This window comes from Lepidochelys kempii, chromosome 3 (assembly GCF_965140265.1).
Source record: "Lepidochelys kempii isolate rLepKem1 chromosome 3, rLepKem1.hap2, whole genome shotgun sequence".
NCBI classification, from domain to species: domain Eukaryota; kingdom Metazoa; phylum Chordata; order Testudines; family Cheloniidae; genus Lepidochelys; species Lepidochelys kempii.
Genome location: NC_133258.1, coordinates 7091932 through 7113244, shown reverse-complemented (window position 1 = coordinate 7113244; position 21313 = coordinate 7091932). Strand labels below are relative to the sequence as shown.

General features: G+C 40.3%; 1 protein-coding gene across 5 annotated transcripts in view; it reads left to right on the top strand.

Annotated features, from left to right (window-relative positions):
- ELP3 (elongator acetyltransferase complex subunit 3) overlaps positions 1–21313 on the top strand; it is a 133002-nt gene that overhangs the window by 52405 nt on the left and 59284 nt on the right. For all 5 annotated transcript variants that reach the window (XM_073335612.1, XM_073335613.1, XM_073335614.1 and 2 more), the window contains one exon: positions 20540–20733. In XM_073335612.1, the coding sequence (XP_073191713.1) occupies positions 20540–20733 (194 nt within the window). The remainder of the gene's footprint in view (positions 1–20539; positions 20734–21313) is intronic.

Genomic DNA, 21313 nt, shown 5'->3' with positions numbered 1-21313 from the left:
CTCACCAATGTCGAATAGAGGGGGACGATCACGTCCCTCGATCTGCTCGCTATGCCCCTACTTATACATCCCAAAATGCCATTGGCCTTCTTGGCAACAAGGGCACACTGCTGACTCATATCCAGCTTGTCGTCCACTGTCACCCCTAGGTCCTTTTCCGCAGAACTGCTGCCTAGCCATTCGGTCCCTAGTCTGTAGCTGTGCATTGGGTTCTTCCGTCCTAAGTGCAGAACCCTGCACTTATCCTTATTGAACCCCATCAGATTTCTTTTGGCCCAGTCCTCCAATTTATCTAGGTCCCTCTGTATGCTATCCCTGCCCTCCAGTGTATCTACCACTCCTCCCAGTTTAGTATCATCCGCAAATTTGCTGAGAGGGCAATCCACACCATCCTCCAGATCATTTATGAAGATATTGAACAAAACCGGCCCCAGGACCGACCCCTGGAGCACTCCACTTGACACCAGCTGCCAACTAGACACGGAGCCATTGATCACTACCCGTTGAGCCCGACAATCTAGCCAACTTTCTACCCACCTTATAGTGCATTCATCCAGCCCATACTTCCTTAACTTGCTGACAAGAATACTGTCCTTTGATCAAAACTATTACCAATTCAGAGTCCTTCCTTTTGGATTGACCACAGCATCTAGGGTCTTTACAAAGATTTTTTTTTTTTCAGTGGTGGCAGTTTGGATGAAAAGAGGGATTGACAGTTTTCTCATACCTCAACTATTGGCTCCTGACAAGCAACTCCTATGAAGAAGTCCAGTAGGCAACCTGTGTTTTGTTCAGGTTTCTGCCTCCCCTGGCTGCCTGCATCAACCACAAAAAATCCATGCTGACCCCCACAAGGTACACACTCACAGAGGCAACATTGGATTTGATCACAGCAACAGCATATTTGTCTCTTGAGATTTCAGGCCATTAGTTCTCTCATGTACCAAGTCCGTATCAGACCCTGGACATCGATCAGAACTTGTTTTGCCCTTGTTCGCACATGGCCCCATGCGCACACGTGACGCCATTTGCCATTATTGTCTACAGCCTGGCTTCTCTACATCTACTCATCAGAGAAGGGCAGCAGGGTGACAGTTTCGGTCAAAGTTTTGGACTCTCGTCTGGTGGATGAAACCGGAGATGATTCAGGTGGGGTTCCCTTGCCTCACGCTGACTCCCAAGGCAACCATCATTACTGATACCTTTGTGATGCGGACACACTAGCTCAAATCAAAGCCATACGCCAATTCACTTGTGTGAATATATCAACGAGATATTGAGTGGGCTTGGAGGCATAGGACTATTGACTTGCATGTGGATATCAAAGAAATATTATTTTTGTCTTCACTTACCTATACCCTGTTTACTATTGCATTACATTATGTATACCCTGTACTTAATTAACTCTAGAGCAAAGGTGTATTTACTTGATGTTTAAACTTCATGAAAACTAATGAAAGATTGTTTGGATTGCCATAACTAAATGCATTATGTATGTATCTGTAATTGGATTGCCCATCAAACGGGATTGGAGCCATGGAACTTGAAATGAAGAAGCATGCTAACTTCAAAGCATAGGTCACTGGGTTTGACAATGGGAAATCCACAGACCCAGTCTGTGTTTAGTCAACAAAGGAAGAGCCCATGCTGAGATGGAAACTCTTGCCAGATTGCTTTCTGGGAAAAATAGCTATAAGGGGATGATCCTGTATCTCTGGGTTGATGGATTCCAATAGGGTAGAATACTGAGCGATTAGACAGAGATCCCAAGAGCTATTATACCTAACCCTAAGAAATTTATGGAAAACTAGGAGATTACTACATCTCTGCTATCGTATTGGATTTACAAACTTTGACTCACCTGTTAATGTATTTTACTTGCTTTAACCTCTCAGTAACTCATTTCTTTTCTTTAGTTAATAAACCTTTAGTTAGTTTACTAGAGAAATTGGCTGTTAGTGTTATCTTTAGTGTGAGAACAAGAGTATCCATTGACTGGGATAAATGACCAACCTTTTGGGGTTGGGAGTAACCTAATGGGAGGTGATTTTTGGTTTTAATAACCTTTAATCACAAAGTCTAGTTTGTCTGGGTGGCAAGATGCACTTGAGAGCCTAAGGGGACTGTTTCTGACTCCGTGGTAAGACTAATACAGTAATCCCAGAGTACACATCTGTTACTGGCTTGGTGAAATCTGATTATAGAATATACTGCCAGTGTGAGGTGTCTGCCCTGTTTTCTGACCATCTGACCTGAGATTGGCACACTCAGTTGTGAGCTACTCTAGACAGTGTGACATCCTCCCTCTTAGCTTGGGGAACTCACGTGGGCGACTGTACAGCACTTGGCATCTGGACCTGTAGGAGTTCAGAATGGACATCAGTTTACTAGAACTCAGGACAGTCTGTCAAGCCTCATGTCTTCCTCCCACTCAGACGATCCAGACATGTCCAAATGTCAGACCACATGAAACAATTGTATTTTGTAGAAAGAAGCAGGATTGAATGAGACTCTTACCTCTTTGCATGGAGACAGTCACGCTCTGAAATGGGTGCATCAGCCAGTGCATAACCCTATCAACAGCATACTCACCAGTGCCGCAGAACTCCCTAGCAGGCAGCCTAAGCAGACATTTTTCCACAAATGGGAGATTCATAATTCAGCTCTCAACATCTTTGCCCAATAAGGAGAGCTGGCCTTGGACCTTTTTACCTCTCAGGCAAACAAGCAACTTTCCCAGTACTGCTCCAGAGCAGCCCTGGAAAAGGGCTCAATGGGAGATGCCCTTCTAATGTCATGGAAGGATCTCCTCTAGTCACATGCTCTATGGCCCATCTGTCTATGAAGATGGCCTTCTAATAACTATAGTATCAGCCAGAAGAGACAGTGAGCTAGAGTCACTCATGGCAGACACACCATATGCTGTCTTCCACTACAAATAAAGCTGTGGGACAACAGTATTACATTCAGCTAACATGTCTCTGTCCTTGCACTCATGCCTGTTTGAGTGTTGCTTGTTAATCTCCCATGTGTGGATGCACGTAGGGACCATCACTCGAAGAAGACCTGGAGGTTACTAATCTATAACTGGAGGCTCTTTGAGGCGTGTGGTCCCTTTCTGTATAACACTACCTGTCCTCTGTCCCGTCTGCTGTAGATTGTTTGGTCTGCGGTAAGAATAGAGACTGGAGAGGTGTTGGCCCTCACCACCCTTCAGTTTGGAGTGCAAGGATAGCTACGATGCATATTCAGACCACCAGAGACGTCGTAAAAAATTCCAGATGAAGCACATGGCGCGCATGTGTACCCACATGTGGGATATAGACAGGAACCACACATTTAGAAGAACCTCCCGTTAAAGGTGAGTAACCTCCATTTCCCAGTGACTGAAAGAGGAACAATGAACATGCCTTCAGGAAGATATCTAAGCACCTTGCTCGTGTCACCAATGGAGGTATTAACTATAGTAACTTCTCCTAGGAAAGTAATGAGTTACTGGTAGTCCCACTGATGAATTAAGGATATTGGATGTTTCTGCAATTTGAGCTGGTAATTATACTTGTAAGTATAACACCCCAACTATCCCTACTATTCCATCAGTGTTTCCTTCTTTTGAAGTGTTGCCCGTCGTTCTCAGCCAGTAGTCTGGAGGCCTTTATATTATAAACACCTGTGTGGTGGTGGTTTTAAAAGTATTTTTCAATATTCCCATTTTCTTGTGAGACAAACTGTTTTCCTTAAGAATTTCTGAATATTTTCTATTTTAACTTTAATGCATTGACTAAACTGGGAAGGCTCTGGCTTTTTGCCTTTTTTTCCCACTATGGCAAACTGTAATATCTTTAAAATGTTTTTTAGACAAAAATGATATACAAGACTTATTTTTCCTTCATTTCTTTTTCTTATTTTCTATCCAGGTTCTTATACTGGTGCCTGTCACCAGACTATGTTAATAAAATACTACTACAAACACTTTTTGTTTGTTCTTTTCCCCCCACTGCATAATGTGAATAATTTTAAGAGTGATCCTGTTTTCCTCCCATCACATCCATGTCATCATGCCAGGAATTCCAGGAGATGTACACACACTGGTTGTTCTTGTTGGCAAGTGTAAATGTAATAGCTAAGACCAACAACCCCCAGAGCCTACCCTAGCAGTGGGACTGATACAATAATTAGAATAATAGCTGGAATAAATCAAGCAGTCAGCAGGAATAAATGGGCTTCTTACCAGAGCAGACACCTCATTCTGTGGAATGCGATTAAACACTCAGCTTCTCCTTTGTAGCACAAGAGAGATGAGTTGATGGGAGGGGTAAATGAATGGGGGAATCATGAATCACACTTGCCAACACGTATACTGAACAGAACTTAAGGTTTAAGCAAAAGATTTAGGAGTCTGAAGTATTCGGAATTCTATTTCTGGGAATTTCTCATTCTGCTGTTTTGTGAGCTACTGAGTAGAAACTGACTGTAATTTAGCAGACTCTGTCCATACTAATATGACTAATTGTAGTTCAGCTAGTATAATTTTATGGAACTAAACAAAATGCAGCCATTGTAAGTATGTTCTCAGGCTGTTAAAATGTCATTGCCTGATGTATATTACAGAGATGTGCAAGTTAAACTTCCTTTCCTAATGGAACTTTTCTGCAAACAATCTGCAGATATATTCCCATTTTAACATTATATTTTATCTTTCCACTTGATGCTTTTATGTTCTGTGGTTGAATTGTGCCGTAGGCTAGCGGTCTGATGTAGTACAGATGTTTTGTGGTGCTTCCACCACTGAAGAGAGAAGAGGAGTTAATCCCAAGTAATGAGGTGGGAGGTATATGATTATCCTGTGAAATGCTATTATTATAACTTTTTAGCTGCAGACAAACTTCTAATTATTTTTTCCAAAGAGCTTACAGTTCCCACAAGGTACCTGAAATTCATAAATAATTAAAAGTATTAGGGCTCTCAATTAATTGCAGTTAACTCAGGCAATTAACTCAAAACAAATTACCTTGATTAAAAAAATAGTGATTAATCACACTGTTAATAATAGAATACCAATTGAAAATTATAAATATTTTTGGATGTTTTTCTACATTTTCAAATATATTTATTTCACTTGCAACACAGAATACAAAGTGTTCAATGCTTTATATTATCTTAGATTAAAAGTATTTGCTCTGTAAAAAATATAAACAAAATGTGACAAAGTTCCTCCTCTACCTTGGTGGGTCCTGCACTTATTGGCGAATTTTGCTTGCCTCAGAGAGTCACAGTAGCCCTCAGTTTCGTGGCTCAAATCTGCTGTTCGCTCAGATAACCACATCACTGGCCAGCATGGGGAAAAGGAAGGAGAACAATCCACGCAGTCTCTGCTGGTCCACCTAGTGGTTCAGGGGACAGGCCAGGGACCTTCCCCTCTGGTGGGACCCACAGTCCAAGTCAACTCCTCCTGTATCCAATAGGGAGTTGAGGGGGTGGGGGGAACCCGGACCCACCCTCTACTCCAGGTTCCAGCCCAGGGCCCTGTGGATCACAGCTGTCAATAGTGTTTTGTGTAACACCTGTGTGACAGCTACAACTCCCTGGGGCTACTTCCCCATGGCCTCCTCCCAACACCTTCTGTATCCTCGCCACAGGACCTTCCTCTTGATGCCAGATAGCGTTTGTACTCCTCAGTCCTCCAGCAGCACACCCTCTCACTCTCAGCTCTTTGTGTGCACCTCACTAACTGGAGTGAGAGCCTTTTTAAACCAGGTGTCCTGATTATGCTTAATTAATTCTAGCAGCCTAATTAGCCTGCCTGCCTTAATTAGTTCTAGGAAGTTCCTGAGTGTTCTGGAATAGTCCCTGTTAGTTTACCCAGGGAAAAGGGACCTGCTTAACCTGGAACTAATGTATCTACCTTCGACCATTCTTTTGTAGCCATCTGACCTGACCCTGTCACCAAAAGAAATAGTATTTTTTAGTTCACCTCAGACAAGTAATGTCATTCAATCTCTTTATTGTGAAAGTGCAATTTACAAATACAGATTATTTTTTTTGTTACATAACTGCACTCAAAACAAAACAATGTAAAACTTTGGAGCCTACAGGTCCACTCAGTCCTACTTCTTGTTCAGTCAATAACTAAGACAAACAAGTTTGTTTGCATTTACGGGAGATAAGGCTGCCTGCTTCTTATTTACAATGTCACCTGAAAGTGAGAACAGGCATTCATATGGCATTTTTATGGCCGGCGTCGCAAGGTATTTATGTGGCAGATATGCTAAACATTCGTATGCCTCTTCATGCTTTGGCCACGATTCCAGAGGATATGCTTCCATACTGATGATGCTCGTTTAAAAAAAAATGCGTTAATCAAATTTGTTACAATTCTCTCCCAAGGAATTCAGTACGTCTCCTGCTCTGTGGTTTTACCCACATGCTGCCATATAGTTCATGTTATGGCAGTCTTGACCCAACACATGTTCGATTTAAGAACACTTCTCCTGCAGATTTGACAAATGCAAAGAAGGTACCAATGTGAGATTTCTAAAGATAGCTACAGCACTCAACCCAAGGTTTAAGAATCTGAAGTGCCTTCCAAAATCTGATAGGGCCGAGGTGTGGAACATGTTTTCAGAAGTCTTAAAAGACCAGCCCTCCAAGGCAAAACTAACAGAATTCGAACCACCAAAAGAAAATCTGTTTGGTGGCAGCTGACTCAGATGATGAAAACGAACATGCATCAGTCCGCACAGTTTTGGATAGTTATCGAGCAGAACTTGTCATAGTATGGATGCATGTCCTCTGGAATGGTGGTCGAAGCATGAAGGGGCATACAAATGTTTTGTATATATGGCACGTAAATACCTTGCAATGCTGGCTACAACAGAGCCATGCAAATGCTTATTCTCACTTTCAGGTGACATAAATAAGCAGGCAGCAGTATCTTCTGCACATGTAAACAAAACTTGTTTTGCTTTAGTGCTTGGCTGAACAAGAAGTAGGACTGAGTGGACTTGTAGGCTCTAAAGTTTTACATTGTTTATTTTTGAGTGCAGGTATATAAAACAGAATTCTACATTTGGAAGTTGCATTTCATGATAAAGAGATTGAACTGCAGTATTTGAGGTGAAATGAAAAATACTTTTTTATTTTTTACAGTGCAAATATTTGTAATAAAATAGTATAAAGTGTACAGTGTACACTTTGTATTCGGTGTTGTAATTGAAATTAATATATTTGAAAATGTAGAGAACATCCCAAAGTATATAATAAATGGTATTCTATTATTGTTTAACAGTGTGATTAAAACTCCGAATAATTGAGGTTTAAAAAAAATCTTGCATTTAATTTTTTAAAATAATTTGACAGCCCTAAAACGAATATAGGTCTCCATCAGAAGCCTTGACACAATTAATAAAAGATTGCTAAACCAGCTAATAAACTTTGATTTTATTGTTTTGGGGACTTGGATTACTGGTGCGTTAACTGTAGGTTCTAAAACTTTTGGTAGGGAAAAAGGTTTCCTTTTTAAATTGTACTAAACATCCCTTCATTGAAACATTCTTGGCAGGTGGTACACATTACAGCTGAAAGGTTTTTGTCTCTCTTCCATGCACACATCTTCAAAGACAGAACAGAAGGTGTTTAATGACCTGTCTTTCAAAAATAGTTACTGGAGCTTTATTCAAAGACTTAGTAAACTTCAGAAATAGTGATCACTGCAAATTGCAAATAATTGCAATCATGAACTATGAACAATATAATGGTAATTTTTGTTAAGTCTATTGACACTAAGGAAGTAGGTATTTTTAGAACCTTTTTTCTGAGGTAATTGAGTTTCTATTTCTTTACAGATGAAATCCTAGATATAGAGCTAGTGTGTACGCACACTTTTTCATCTTTCCATGTTGTGTGCATGTAACCCCCAGTGTCTGTACGTAAATCAACTTGCATGTGCTCAGTGGGTATCTGCTGCAACTCTGAGAATACTTTGGCCAAAAAAAAAAGCTATATTCTCCATGGCTACACACATGTGGCACTGGAAGTAACTCCATCTTCCTCTAAAGTACAGGCCCCCTACCTGTTGATATACATTAAGAGAATAGCTGAATCAGTAGAAGGAACTTATAAACCTGACTTAGTCTGCTGTATGGTGGGTGAAGCGCTGTCCATAGGCACACAATCCATAATGTGATATCCACGTAGAAAGCTGTGCTATTGCTATGTTAAGGTTTCATGGTTAAAATCAGTCAGGAAATACAAAAGATTAAGGTTCCAATAATATTATTTTGGCTACCTTGTATGGCCCTTGTGTTGAGGTGTACATTTTACTATATAAAGTGTAAATAAATGATTTTGTCACACTTAGAATCATAGAATATCAGGGTTGGAAGGGACCTTAGGAGATCATTTAGTCCAACCCCCGGCTCAAAGCAGGACCAATCCCCAACTAAATCATCCCAGCCAGGGCTTTGTCAAGCCTGACCTTAAAAACCTCAAAGGAAGGAGATTCCACCACCTCCCTAGGTAACGTATTCCAGGGCTTCACCACCCTCCTAGTGAAAAAGTTTTTCCTAATATCCAACCTGAACCTCCCCAACTGCAACTTGAGACCATTGCTAAACCTTGTTCTGTCATCTGCTACCACTGAGAACAGTCTAGAGCCATCCTCTTTGGAACCCCCTTTCAGGTAGTTGAAAGCAGCTATCATATCCCCCAGTTCTCTCAGCCTCTCCTCATAACTCTTGCTCCAGCCCCCTAATAATTTTTGTTGCCCTCTGCTGGACTCTTTCCAATTTTTCCACATCCTTCTTGTAGTGTGGGGTCCAAAACTGGACACAGTACTCCAGATGAGGCCTCACCAATGTCAAATAGAGGGGAACGATCACGTCCCTCAGTCTGCTGGCAATGCCCCTACCTATACATCCCAAAATGCCATTAGTCTTCTTGGCAACAAGGGCACACTGTTGACTCATATCCAGCTTCTCGTCCACTGTAACCTCTAGGTCCTTTTCTGCAGAACTGCTGTCTAGCCATTTGGTCCCTAGTCTGTAGTGTTGCATGGAATTCTTCCGTCCTAAGTGCAGGACTCTGCACTTGTCCTTGTTGAACCTCATCAGATTTCTTTTGGCCCAGTCCTCCAATTTGTCTAGGTCCCTCTGTATCCTATCCCTACCCTCCAGTGTATCTACCACTCCTCCCAGTTTAGTGTCATCTGCAAACTTGCTGAGGCTGCAATCCACGCCATCCTCCAGATCATTAATGAAGATATTGAACAAAACCGGCCCCAGGACCGACCCTTGGGGCACCACTTGATACCAGCTGCCAGCTAGACATGGAGCCATTGGTCACTACCTGTTGAGCCCAACAATCTAGCCAGCTTTCTATCCACCTTATAGTCCATTCATCCAGCCCGTACTACTTTAACTTGCTGGCAAGAATACTGTGGGAGACCGTACCAAAAGCTTTGCTACAAATCAAGGAATAACACGTCCACTACTTTCCCCTCATCCACAGAGCCAGTTATGTTGTCATAGAAGGCAATTAGATTAGTCAGACATGACTTGCCCTTGGTGAATCCATGCTGACTGTTCCTGATCACTTTCCTCTCCTTTAAGTGCTTCAGAATTGATTCCTTGAGCAGCTGCTCCAGGATTTTTCCAGCGACTGAGGTGAGGCTGGCTGGCCTGTAGTTCTCCGGATCCTCCTCCTTCCCTTTTTTTTAAAGATGGGCACTACATTAGCCTTTTTTCATTCTTCCAGGACCTCCCCCGCTCACCATAAGTTTTCAAAGATAATGGCCAATGGCTCTTGAATCACATCCGCCAACTCCTTTAGCACTCTAGGATGCAGTGCATCCAGCCCCATGGACTTGTGTTTGTCCAGCTTTTCTAAATAGTCCCGAACCACTTTTTTCTCCACAGAGGGCTGGTCACCTCCTCCCCATGCTGTGCTGCCCAGTGCAGTAGTTTGGGAGCTGACCTTGTTCGTGAAGACAGAGGCAAAAAAAGCATTGAGTACATTAACTTTTTCCAAAAAAAAAAAATCATGATCACATCTATATGATAAATTGATATGAGTTTTTGATTACCTCATCTGAACTCTGCCCACTAATTCATTATTGCTGGCAATATTTCTAACGCTTAAAATCTCTGAGCAGCCTCAAACAGTTGCCAAAAAAAAACCCACAACCCAGCTGCCATAAAAATATTATCTTCATTCTCCAAAATGAAGACTTTTCTCAAAAATAACACTAATCTAAGCCTGAGGCTGGCAATCTTCAGACCTAGTTTTGAGGTCTGATATCTCAAAGATAGAAACTGGAGCTTAATACTATTGCAAAGGGGGAATGGTTGGTTGGCTATTGAGATATCACTCACTTCTAGCCCTGGAAGGCCTGAGCAGATCAGATGTGCATTGTGTATAAAACAGCCGAACCTCAACATACTCTTATTGGTTCTTCTCCTTGTTTTCTGTTGTTCATCTAATAGATTCTAAACTCCTTAGAGCAGGGGTCTTGCCTCCTGTATTCTGTGCAGTGCTTAGTATTTTGCCTCACCCAAATTTCTTCACAGTAGTTTTTATGAATCTAGAAAGGCATGGTGGATGCAAAGACCATCTGTACATGACTCCTCCAACTACACCAAGGGTTCCAATAAATAGACAAGCATGAGACTCTTCTCCCACCCAGTCTGAAAGATCGCCCTGCCATTTAGCAATCCCCAATCAACCATGCACTCCTGTGGGATTGGATAGTTACCGCACCTCTATTCAACCAGTGGTTCTCAATCCCACAGGCACAAGATTAAGCTTTTAGTGTACCACTAAATCTCTTCTTGATGTCATGATGGGGTAAGTTGAGTCATGAAATACAAAACATTAGGAAATTATTTTTTTATAAGACAGGTATGGAAGAGACATGTCACTCACTGCTTCCTTTCAAGAGTGGCTGTCCAAAACCATATCCCTGGGATTAGGATTCTGTGCAAGCATGGAAAGGTCTCACCTAGAAGGGTCAGTCAACAAAACTGTTACTGAGTTGCTGGTCACGGGTGTTTTTTTTAGGGCAGAAGGAACTGCTTTTAAGTAACAGGTATTACATAACATCTTGAAGGAAGATAAGCCTGGCAGAACTTGCGAAGATCTGCTCTTAGGGGAACAGAGTTGTACTATTCTCAGTCTTTGGGGAGAGGAAGTGAATATTCTTGGCAAAAGTATAAAAGCCAGTGTTATATACCTGGGAAAGCTGAAGGTGCAACTCCAGAGTAAGTTGTGAGGGGTTTTGTCACAAGAGTTCTTGGAAACTGCTTAATAAATGTAGAGACTAATTTGGAGCACACAGAAGATGAAGCAGATGGTTTGTTCTGTGCAGTGAGTGCCATCTGGAGAGGATTGCTCAGCTCTTTGATAGATGACTTTTGTTCTGTGGTTGAAAAGAAATATTAAGGTCATGCTGCTGAAGGCTGAGGGCATCTTCCAAAGACTAAATACCTCTAAGTGACGGGGGAGTAAACTAGAGTTGTTCCCTCTTCATTGTGGAAAGAAAAATGTAGTACCTTACCTTCCACAAATTAACAAACAGCTCAAGGGAATTAAAAAACAACTCAAGGCTTGCCTCTTTGTTAAAAAGTTTTGCTCTGACTCATTAGAATGGTTATTATCCATGGGGCAGCATGATTGAAATATTAAGACCGTGTCGTGTGGTCCATTGGATATCATTGGAACCTGGGAGCAAGGAATCCTACAATTCTCATTCTTGCTGCCCTTGCCTTGCTGTGCAGTCTTCAGCAAGCTACATAACCTCTCTGCGCCTAATTCTCATCTGATGTACATTAGTTGAGCTCCATTGATGCTGGTTTTCCTGGTGTAAACTGGTGGGACTTTGCCCCATCAGGTGTTGGCACATGTAACATGGCAGTAATGCTTCCTTGCCTCATATGGATGTTGTGAGGATTAATTTGCTTCTAGAGCACTCTTGAAAAAGCTATTTGTAGTAGGTGAAATTAATATTTTTATGGGGGAAATAAATAACAGAATTTCCTAGAACAGAAATTGCAGACACTTTTGTGGACATTAACATGCAGAACTAATGTATTTGTTTGGCATTCAAATGCTGCAATGATGGCTTTCTAGAAATATCTCAGATGTATCAATAATAAAGGATGGGCTCCCATTAACTATAGGGATCTGCCAAAAATGAAAGGTGACTTTTGGACCACAATAATTTGTTTTGCGTTGTTTCTATATGCTTAATATATATCAAGGTCCCAGTGACTAATGTAATGTTGATAGGTTTCTTCCAAATCCTGTTGTGTATGCTCTTCATACATCATAACATGATAATTTGAAACTCAGAACAATACAAAAACTTTCCTGTTACGTGGTGCTGCCCAGTAGTTGGGGAAAATTAGACAGAGGATGTGCTGTTCTCCACATGCCTATCTGTGCTGGATTTGAATAAATTATATGTGTAGATGGGCTGAAAACAGATTTTACTCATAAGCAGAGAACTTAGCCTTTTGAGAGTAAAATGTTGGATTTTATGGCTGTTTTCATGGACCAGTAGTTCCTGTAATTCTAGTTATACACTGTTTGGTGGTAAAGTGTGACCGCTTGATTTGTCAGGTTTCAGAGTAGCAGCCGTGTTAGTCTGTATTCGCAAAAAGAAAAGGAGTACTTGTGGCACCTTGGAGACTAACAAATTTATTTGAGCAGAAGCTTTTATGCTCAAATAAATGTTAGTTTCTAAGGTGCCACAAGTACTCCTTTTCTTTTTGATTTGTCAGTAGCTAAAAAGGCTTTTTAGCATAGTTGTTGCCAGGAAAGTTACTGTATTCAACCGGAAAATGGTCTTTCCTCTCTTGGTTGCATGTTGGTTTACAGGTACCCTGTATTCTGGGGGAGCTGAAAGCTGGGTCCAGCTTCTTTAGAAACTTTTGTTAACATGATCAAATCTGGAGTTGTTTATATGATGTATAGAAGCTTTAGCAAGGAGCTAGTAACCCGATTTGTGTATCTGAAAATTCATACTGTATCTGTTTGCAAGGATGGCAGTGTTAACTTCCATGTTGTAGCCAAATTCCAGCTCTGGTAATTGCATTATGTCTACAACAAACGCTGAAGTTTAATATGGCAGCATTGTGTTTGTGTGGTTTAGTTTTACTATGTAGTATTGCTGTACACTGTTAAACAGCTGCATTTCTGAGGTGCATATGGGATTCCTATATAGTTATAACTTGTTAAATATATTGGGATTCTTTGTAATGAAGACACTATATGTGTATATAAATATATTGTTAATGAAGATAAGTATTTTTCAACAGATATTTCTAATCTTCTGATAGATTTTGTATGCTAATACTGCAGTGTTTTACATCATGTAGTTGTAAGCATCAGTGATAGGAGACCATTCTCTGTGGTGTTTAATTTTAGCACTGTAGCATTTAAAGAAAAGAAGAAACAAACATTGCAAATAGTAAAGATAAAACTAATACCCCAATATCTGGGCCACAAATTTATTTTTAGAGCATAGAGTTATATCATCCTTCTGCAGAATTGGAGAAAGTCATTCAAAGCTGTTGTAGCTTTAAAGTATTAACCTTTATTGTTATAAATTATTCTGCCCGAAATGCTGGATTACTGAGATTTGACATTGTTCATCTCAACTTCATGAGTCTAGGATATAAGCTTAAATCACTGTTTGTTATGGGTAATACATAAAATTGACACTCTTGGGTATATTGATGTAATCAAATTGAGTGAAAAATCATTTATGATGCACAATCGTTCTAAAATTCATTTGATTTTTGTTAATTTTTATTCCTACTGGAAATTCTGGCATTTTAGTAAACCCAGCAAAGGGGGGGAAATTGCAACATTTATACAATGAGCAGTCTCTCACAGTGGCATTGAGACTAGTCATAGCAGGAAGATTAAAACTGGCTGGTGGTTCTCTTTTTTGTGGAAAGAGGGGATGAATGCCTAGATCCTCCACTCTTCTTTCCCTTCCAATGAGGAGCAGAATTGCAGCTTTCAGATATCATTAAAATGCATCTCTAACTATAGTGGATCGAGAGCAGCTACTAAAGTCACGTCAGAATTGAAATTTGAGTGTGGGGAATACGAGATCATAATTAGATTTAAAAAAAAAATTTGCTAACCTGTGACAGAGGGCAGGAAGAAACTTTGGACTGGATCAGTGATACTCAGACTGAGGCTCAAGAGCTGCAAGTGGCTCTTTAATGTGTCTCCTGTGGCTCTTTGTAATACATGATATTGAAACACTGTGTGATTTATTAACCAATCAGGATGCTTTTACTATGTTATTGACCAATTGTAGTTGATAAAATAATACTTAAATAAATAAACAGCACAGTAAATGAAACAATGAATTCACACTACTGTGGCTCTTTTGGATAATGTTGGTCGCCATATTAGCTCCTGAACCACTGAGGTCTGAGTATCCCTGGATATACTGAGTCAATATACTGAGTACTTGTCCAGAATCAGGTCCTTGTGTTGCACATATAACCAGACACATAGGTAGTGAACAGATCTCAGTTTATTAAATATCACACTGATAAAACCACAAAAAATTTGATATTCAAGTCCAGTAGTTTACCTTCCCCAACCTCCAACTCTTGTGTTCTTTCCTCTTTTTTTAATTGTTTCGGTTTGCACTGGTATTAAACAGACTGTTGTTTTCCATCTAACACGTGTTATGTTGGACAGCACTAATAGCAAGTAAAGCTGAGTTATTTTGTAAACTAATGACTAGTTTATAAAACAACTGATTTGAATCAGATGAAAGGCAGGAGTCTAGCATCCACTTTGATGCCTCTGCATTGATGGAAAGTCAGTGGCATCTTAATGACTAATTTTGCACCAATCAGACCCTGATTATTCATGCTGGCAGTGAGTTTATGAGGTTGTGGCTGAATAGATGCTATAGATGCCATTAACTGTAATAACAGGGAGCTTCTACAACAAAGGCATGTGCTAATAGAATCAATTACTGTTCTCATAAAATATGTTTAACCGCTAACTTGAATAACCTTGTACACTGAAAGTGTATACTGATGAGTTTTTATTAAGATTCTCTCTTTGTAATTCATAGAGTAGCTGTTCATACAAATAAAGCATATCTATTGGAACCCAGATAAAGCTGCAGGATTTTGAATAGCAGGTCTTTCTGGTTATTTGTTATATTGTTTGCAGTGTGAGCATGCTATAGTTACCTCAAATATTCTAATTTCTGTTACTTTTAGATTGTCAGTTTCCTAGGCAGGGGTTGTCTTTTTATTGTTTTGAATATGACCTAGTATGGTGGAGTCCTGGTTCATGACTAGGAGTTGTTAACCCAAAGATAATTAAAAAGAGCTGACCTGATTCAGCTGAGATGTTTTAAAATAAGTTAAACCAGTGTGAAAACATAGTGGCCCGCTCCCAAATGCTCTGATTTAAAATTTTTGGCCCTACCATCAACCTTTGAGTTTTGAAAGAAGTGTCAACCTGTGTTTGTTTTATAGTCTTTAGCAAGAGAAAAACTACATCTCAAGGCTGAAGAAAATTTGTTTAATAGCTTTAAAGTTATGTTTCCATTTGGAATATTTATGCACATGTGAGAGCATTTTTCTGCATCCTAAAGTGATTTTAGAACATTGGGTGTCAGCTGGACTCCTCTAGCTTTGTCACCTTTTAATTGCTTAAATTTGTAACTGCTGAGGCATTTATGAGCAGCTTAGTGCTTAAGGTTCTGATCCAATGCCCATTTAAATCAATGGAATGACTCCCATTGACTCTAATGGGCATTGCTTAAGGCTCCCTGAAGCTAAATGTTGCTCTGTCCTTAAATGAGGTGCTATCTCATAGTGAGGTGCCTTGATCACGTCAGCTTTTAAAGGCATCATTTCAGCTCTAATTAAAAAGCTAAGGTTTCTACCACCACTTTGACATGGCCCCATTGCAGGTTTTGTATATTTTGTGGTCAAAAATTTTCACCTGAAAACACTTTTCAATTAAAATGTCTTTTTAAGAGTAAATATTTTGTTCAAAATGTTGGTTTTTGATGGGAAAAAATGAAATGTTAGTTGCCCCCCACCTTTCTCTTTCTTGTCCTTTTTCCTTTTTTCCATTTTCCTGCTTGAAAAGTTGGGTTGGGAAGGGATTAAAAGGAGGGAATTTTTTTCCCTATTGAAATAACAAAAAAAAAATATTGAGGAAAATTTTGAAAAACAATTTTTTTAATGCAAAAACATTACCATTTTTTGACCAGCTGCATTCTCTGGTGTATGTGTTAAGTATCATAAATGGCAAGTAGGTGACTGTTAGCTAAATCTATATTATAAAAATATGAGAGATGCAAGATAGCGAAGCTAGTGCTGTGTTAGAAACCATAACTTTTGACCTTGCCTTTGCATGCTTGATTTCGCAACCTTAATGGTGCATTCATGTATTTGCATTTAATTTATAATACAAATCAATGAGTTTCTAAGTATTCTGACGGGGGAATCACACTTTCTTTTGACATCCGTTCAAACATTGCTGTGAATATTAATGTTGAACCTTATTAGAGGAAGGAATTTTTTTCTGCAGTAGCACCAAAAAACTGATTGAGTGGTTGATTTGTTATTTGTATTTTCTGTATTTCATTGTAAAGGTTTTCGGTGCTTCCTTACTGCAGTATCTCACTTTTATTTTTGGGCTGCTTGATCATATTACTCCAGCCTCTTCAGATTTAATTCTATGAATTTCCAGACAAAGCATCATGTCTTTATTTTTCTCTCCAGAGCACTGTGATCTAGTGCTAGAGTGTTGTTCATTAGTCCATTCATAACTGCTTTCTTTTACACATGGAGTGCCTTTGAACTCCCACAAGAGGGTGGAAGTCTGTTATTGAAGCATGACTCTGAATGTCAGGCCTGCTGAATTCTGTTCTTGTCTCACCCAAAGCCACATACAAATCAGTGACTGGGTCATTTGATCTTTCTGTGCCTCAGGTTGCCTGTTCCAAAAATGTGTCCAGTATTGTTTACTTGATTCACTGGGATGTTTTATGGCTCTGTTTGTAAGTGCTTTGAGATTATGAAAATTGCTACCATGTATATGTTTGCAAAGTATTATTACTTTCACTTTTCATGACACTGCTGAGCTGACATCCTAACATCATTTAATATTGACAATGTGAAATACTTTTGGGGCCATAATGAAAGGTTGGTTCATGGAGACTTTGGGATAAGAGGGTTTCTGTTGAACTGGGACTTGACTGAATCCTTCTTTTGGTAAAAGACGCTCACTTCAGAAGGCCTCAACAGAAAAAATTTTAAAAAACAAAACAAAACATCTTCCTGAGAACTGTGACTTGTCATAGACTAAGGTTCCAGGACTGAATATGGCTGGATATTCAGTTGATGGCCATCATTGGCGATCTTAGCACCACCAAAGCTTTTGCTGAGCATGTTGTTTGGTGAAAGAGGAGATCCATTTCAATGTAGGCTTAAACAGTTTCTTATAGCCTGTATTTTGCATGTTATAAGACAATGCTGTTATCACCTATGAATTACACATAATGCAAAACCAGTTAAGATAAGAAAGGTAATTAATCAAGTTACCTCTTCTGGTGACAGGATGACTCTTTTTTCAAATCTCTGGTCTCTATGTTCTTCCACTTCTTCTATTGTCAGTCACCTGTATTTTATCCCTTGTTCCCTAACTCTGCACAGATTGTTTACTAAGTTACTTCATTCATGTACCTATCTAAGTAGAACCTTCTCATGCATAAATCACAATTACTAACCTAAACTAATACATTTTTGTTTATTCTGTTAAAACTTACTTTTATTTGTCTACTTCTGTCTTCTATCCTGTGCTGTAAACCCCACTGGGTCTGTCCAGTACTTACCTTACTTGTCTGTTTTTGTGGCCTTGGATTTTTACTTGTTCGTATATCTTGTGGGGGGAGGGGCACCTGATGTTAACAATTCCCTCATGACACTCTGCTTCACCCCTCTATTTACACAGACCAAAGATTTTACAAATAAGAGACACAAACCAGTTTTAATGGTTTAAACAGCCCTGAAACTGTTTCAGCTCAGTTCTTAAATGCTGCTCAGCAGACACATTCAAAAAGCAAAAATTCCATTATATCTTGTTATAATAGCATATATAATATTCATTTCTCTAATATTATTTTATATATATATATATATATTTGACTGACACAGTTCATTACACAGTTTTCTCACAACATGATCTCTGGCCATGTAGTGGTATTCCTTGGTAAACATGCCTCAGAATTCATTGGTCTTCCATCCTAGTGAGAGTAGTAAATTAGATAGTAGAAAGGAGTGGCACTGACATAATCTGAGTTCTGTTCCCAGCTCAGCCACAGGCTACTTGTGTGACCTTGTACAAGTCACTACTTATATCCTTATTATTATTACGCATCCAATGAAGTGAGCTGTAGCCCACGAAAGCTTATGCTCAAATAAATTTGTTAGTCTCTAAGGTGCCACAAGTCCTCCTTTTCTTTTTATTATATCCTGTGTCTCAGTTCATCATCAGTAAAATTGGGATAACATTTTCCTACTTCATAAAGGGTGGTGTCAGATTAAAATCCATTAATGACTGTGAGAACAGATTTAAACATTTTATTAAAGCTAATGTGAAAAGAATTCTATAATAAATAGGTTGAAAAAAAGTGTGTCTGTACATTTGGGTATAGTGCTTAGATTATCCACAAATACAAAATTTGTTTTTAAAGTTATATGATACATAGAGTACATAATCAGCAATAACCCAAATTTAGGTGAATAGATTTAACAATAGAGTTTAGATATTAGAATCTAAATACTCGGGTACATCACTCATGAGAAGTTGTACAGAGATTTGGTTGTGGAAAGCAAAGTATATCAATGAGTGGAGATTGTCCCTCAGTAATTGAGAATTAGGTTGGTTGTCCATTTAGAAAATACAGACCATGAGGAGAGTATTCGTTACTTTCCTGACTGTGTTTCTCATTGGCACTTCAGCTCATCTCTCCTGGTATGTGATGAGAGCCTTGTCAGCGCTTAGATCAGAGGTGGGCAAAGTACGGCCTGCGGGTCACATCCAGCCTGCGGTACCCTCCTGCCCGGCCCCTGAGTTCCTGGCCTGGGAGGCTAGCCCCCAGGCCCTCCCCTGCTGTTCCCCATCTGCCGCAGCCTCAGCTCACTGTGCCCCCCGGCGCAATGTTCTGGGCATCAGCACAGCTGCAGAGCTTCGGCCTGACCCAGTGGTCTGTGCTGCACGGTGGCGTGGCTGGCTCCAGCTGGGTGGCACGGCTGCCTGTCCCGGTGCTCTGGGTGGCGCGGCTGTAGGGCCACCAGCCACTGGTGCTCCAGACAGCGCGGTAAGGGTGCAGGGGGGGTTGGATAGAGGGCAGGGGAGTTCGGGGTGGTGGTCAGGGGGCGGGGGTGTGGATGGGGTCAGGGCGGTCAGAGGGCGGGGAACAGGGATGTTGAATGGGGACAGGGGTCCCAGGGGGCAGTCAGGAAGGAGGGGGGGGTTGGATGGGGCGGCAGGGGGGCAGTCAGGGCCGGGGAATCCGGGGTTGGTCAGGGGACAGGGAGCGGGGGGGGGTTGGATGGGCTGGAGTCCCAGGGGGTGAGAAGCAGGGTGGATCGGATAGGGGGCGGGGGCCAGGCTATGTCTGGCTATTTGGGGAGGCACAGTCTCCCCTAACCAGCCCTCCATACAATTTCGGGAACCTGATGTGGCCCGCAGGCCAAAAAGTTTGCCAGCCCCTGACTTAGATAGACAAATGTGAGATAATTGACTCAGTGCTTTTAATCAATCTTTTAGCTTTTGACTAATGACCTTAGTTGTGGTTACTGGAATTTTAGTTGTAGTAAAACAGTATTTCATAACTTTTCTGCACACTATACATGCCTAATGGCTTCCAGTGACCATAGACGTTTGAAGGTTTTCACTTTGGAGCTGTGTACTGGAATTTAGATATGGATAAGTGAGTAGTAGGTGCTGTGTGTTCCACCTTCCCAGTATTGCTCAGCACATAGGTGACATGTGTTTCAGTTGTTTTTATATTACTATTCAATTGTTGTATCCTGGACATATTGACAAATCTCTGAATGTTGTCCACAGAGAGTGACGATAAGCCCATTCTTTTAATATTGTTCTGATTCTGAGCAAAATTCTATTACAATGAATAGTATGACTCAGATCTGTTGACTTCATAATGAAGTCTGGTGAAATCTGCATCCTCATCTTTTGTGAATTTTTCTGCAGCGATCTTATTCTTTTATGAAAAAAAAAAGTATAATCCTCTAAATTTAAGAATAAGTCCTTAGACTGATAAAGATATTGGAAACTGAATGTAAGACCGCCTTTTTAAATTCTCATAATTGTGCTTTAAAAAAAACATCTGTCCTTCTGATGCAGCTTGAATTTTTTTTTTTTTTTTTTTTTTTTTAAGAAGAGAGAGCTTCTGGTTTGAAAGCCCCAGAAGGTAGTGCTTTGGTTTCTGATTTGCATTTGTGTTCTGTGTTTACAGGAGTTTTTTGAGAACCCTTCTTTTCGCCCTGATGGCATGAAACTCTACCCAACTCTAGTGATCCGTGGTACTGGCCTGTACGAGCTCTGGAAGTCTGGAAGATACAAGAGTTATTCTCCAAGCACTTTAGTGGATTTGGTGGCTAGAATTCTGGCTCTTGTACCACCATGGACACGAGTGTACCGTGTTCAGAGGTAATTTTTCTTGGTGGGCTTTACTGGTTGTTTTTTTGTCTCGGCTGTACAAAGAGTTGCTCTGACTGTAGTAAGTTCTTAACTACAATAATTATTTTTTTGTCCTTCTCCATCATTATTGCATTAAAGTTTATTAAAATTGCTGCCAGTCAATGGGTTAAACTGAATAATGTGAGCACCAGAGTTGCCTCTCGAACTCACCTACATATTGCCAGTATTCCAGACCCCTCCCAAATGAGTTTCAGGCCAGGATGTGGAATAAATAGCATTGATGGATTATGTCCTCTTGTCTGTAGCTAAGGCCTATATATCCAAACTCTAATTAATGGATCTGTGCTGCAATTGATACTTTCAACTCTTGAATCCTGCTGTCACTCCTCAGGGATGTCATAGGGTTTAGCAAAATTACACTGAGGCCTGGTCTACACTAGAGTTGGGTTGAAGGAAGCTGCCTTAAGTCAACCTGTTAATGTATGTGTCTACACTACGGGGTCCTTTATGCCGAACTAAGCTGCCTCTTATGTCAACTTCTGTAATCCACCTCTGCGAGAGCGTAGTGCTTAATTTGATTTTCATGGGT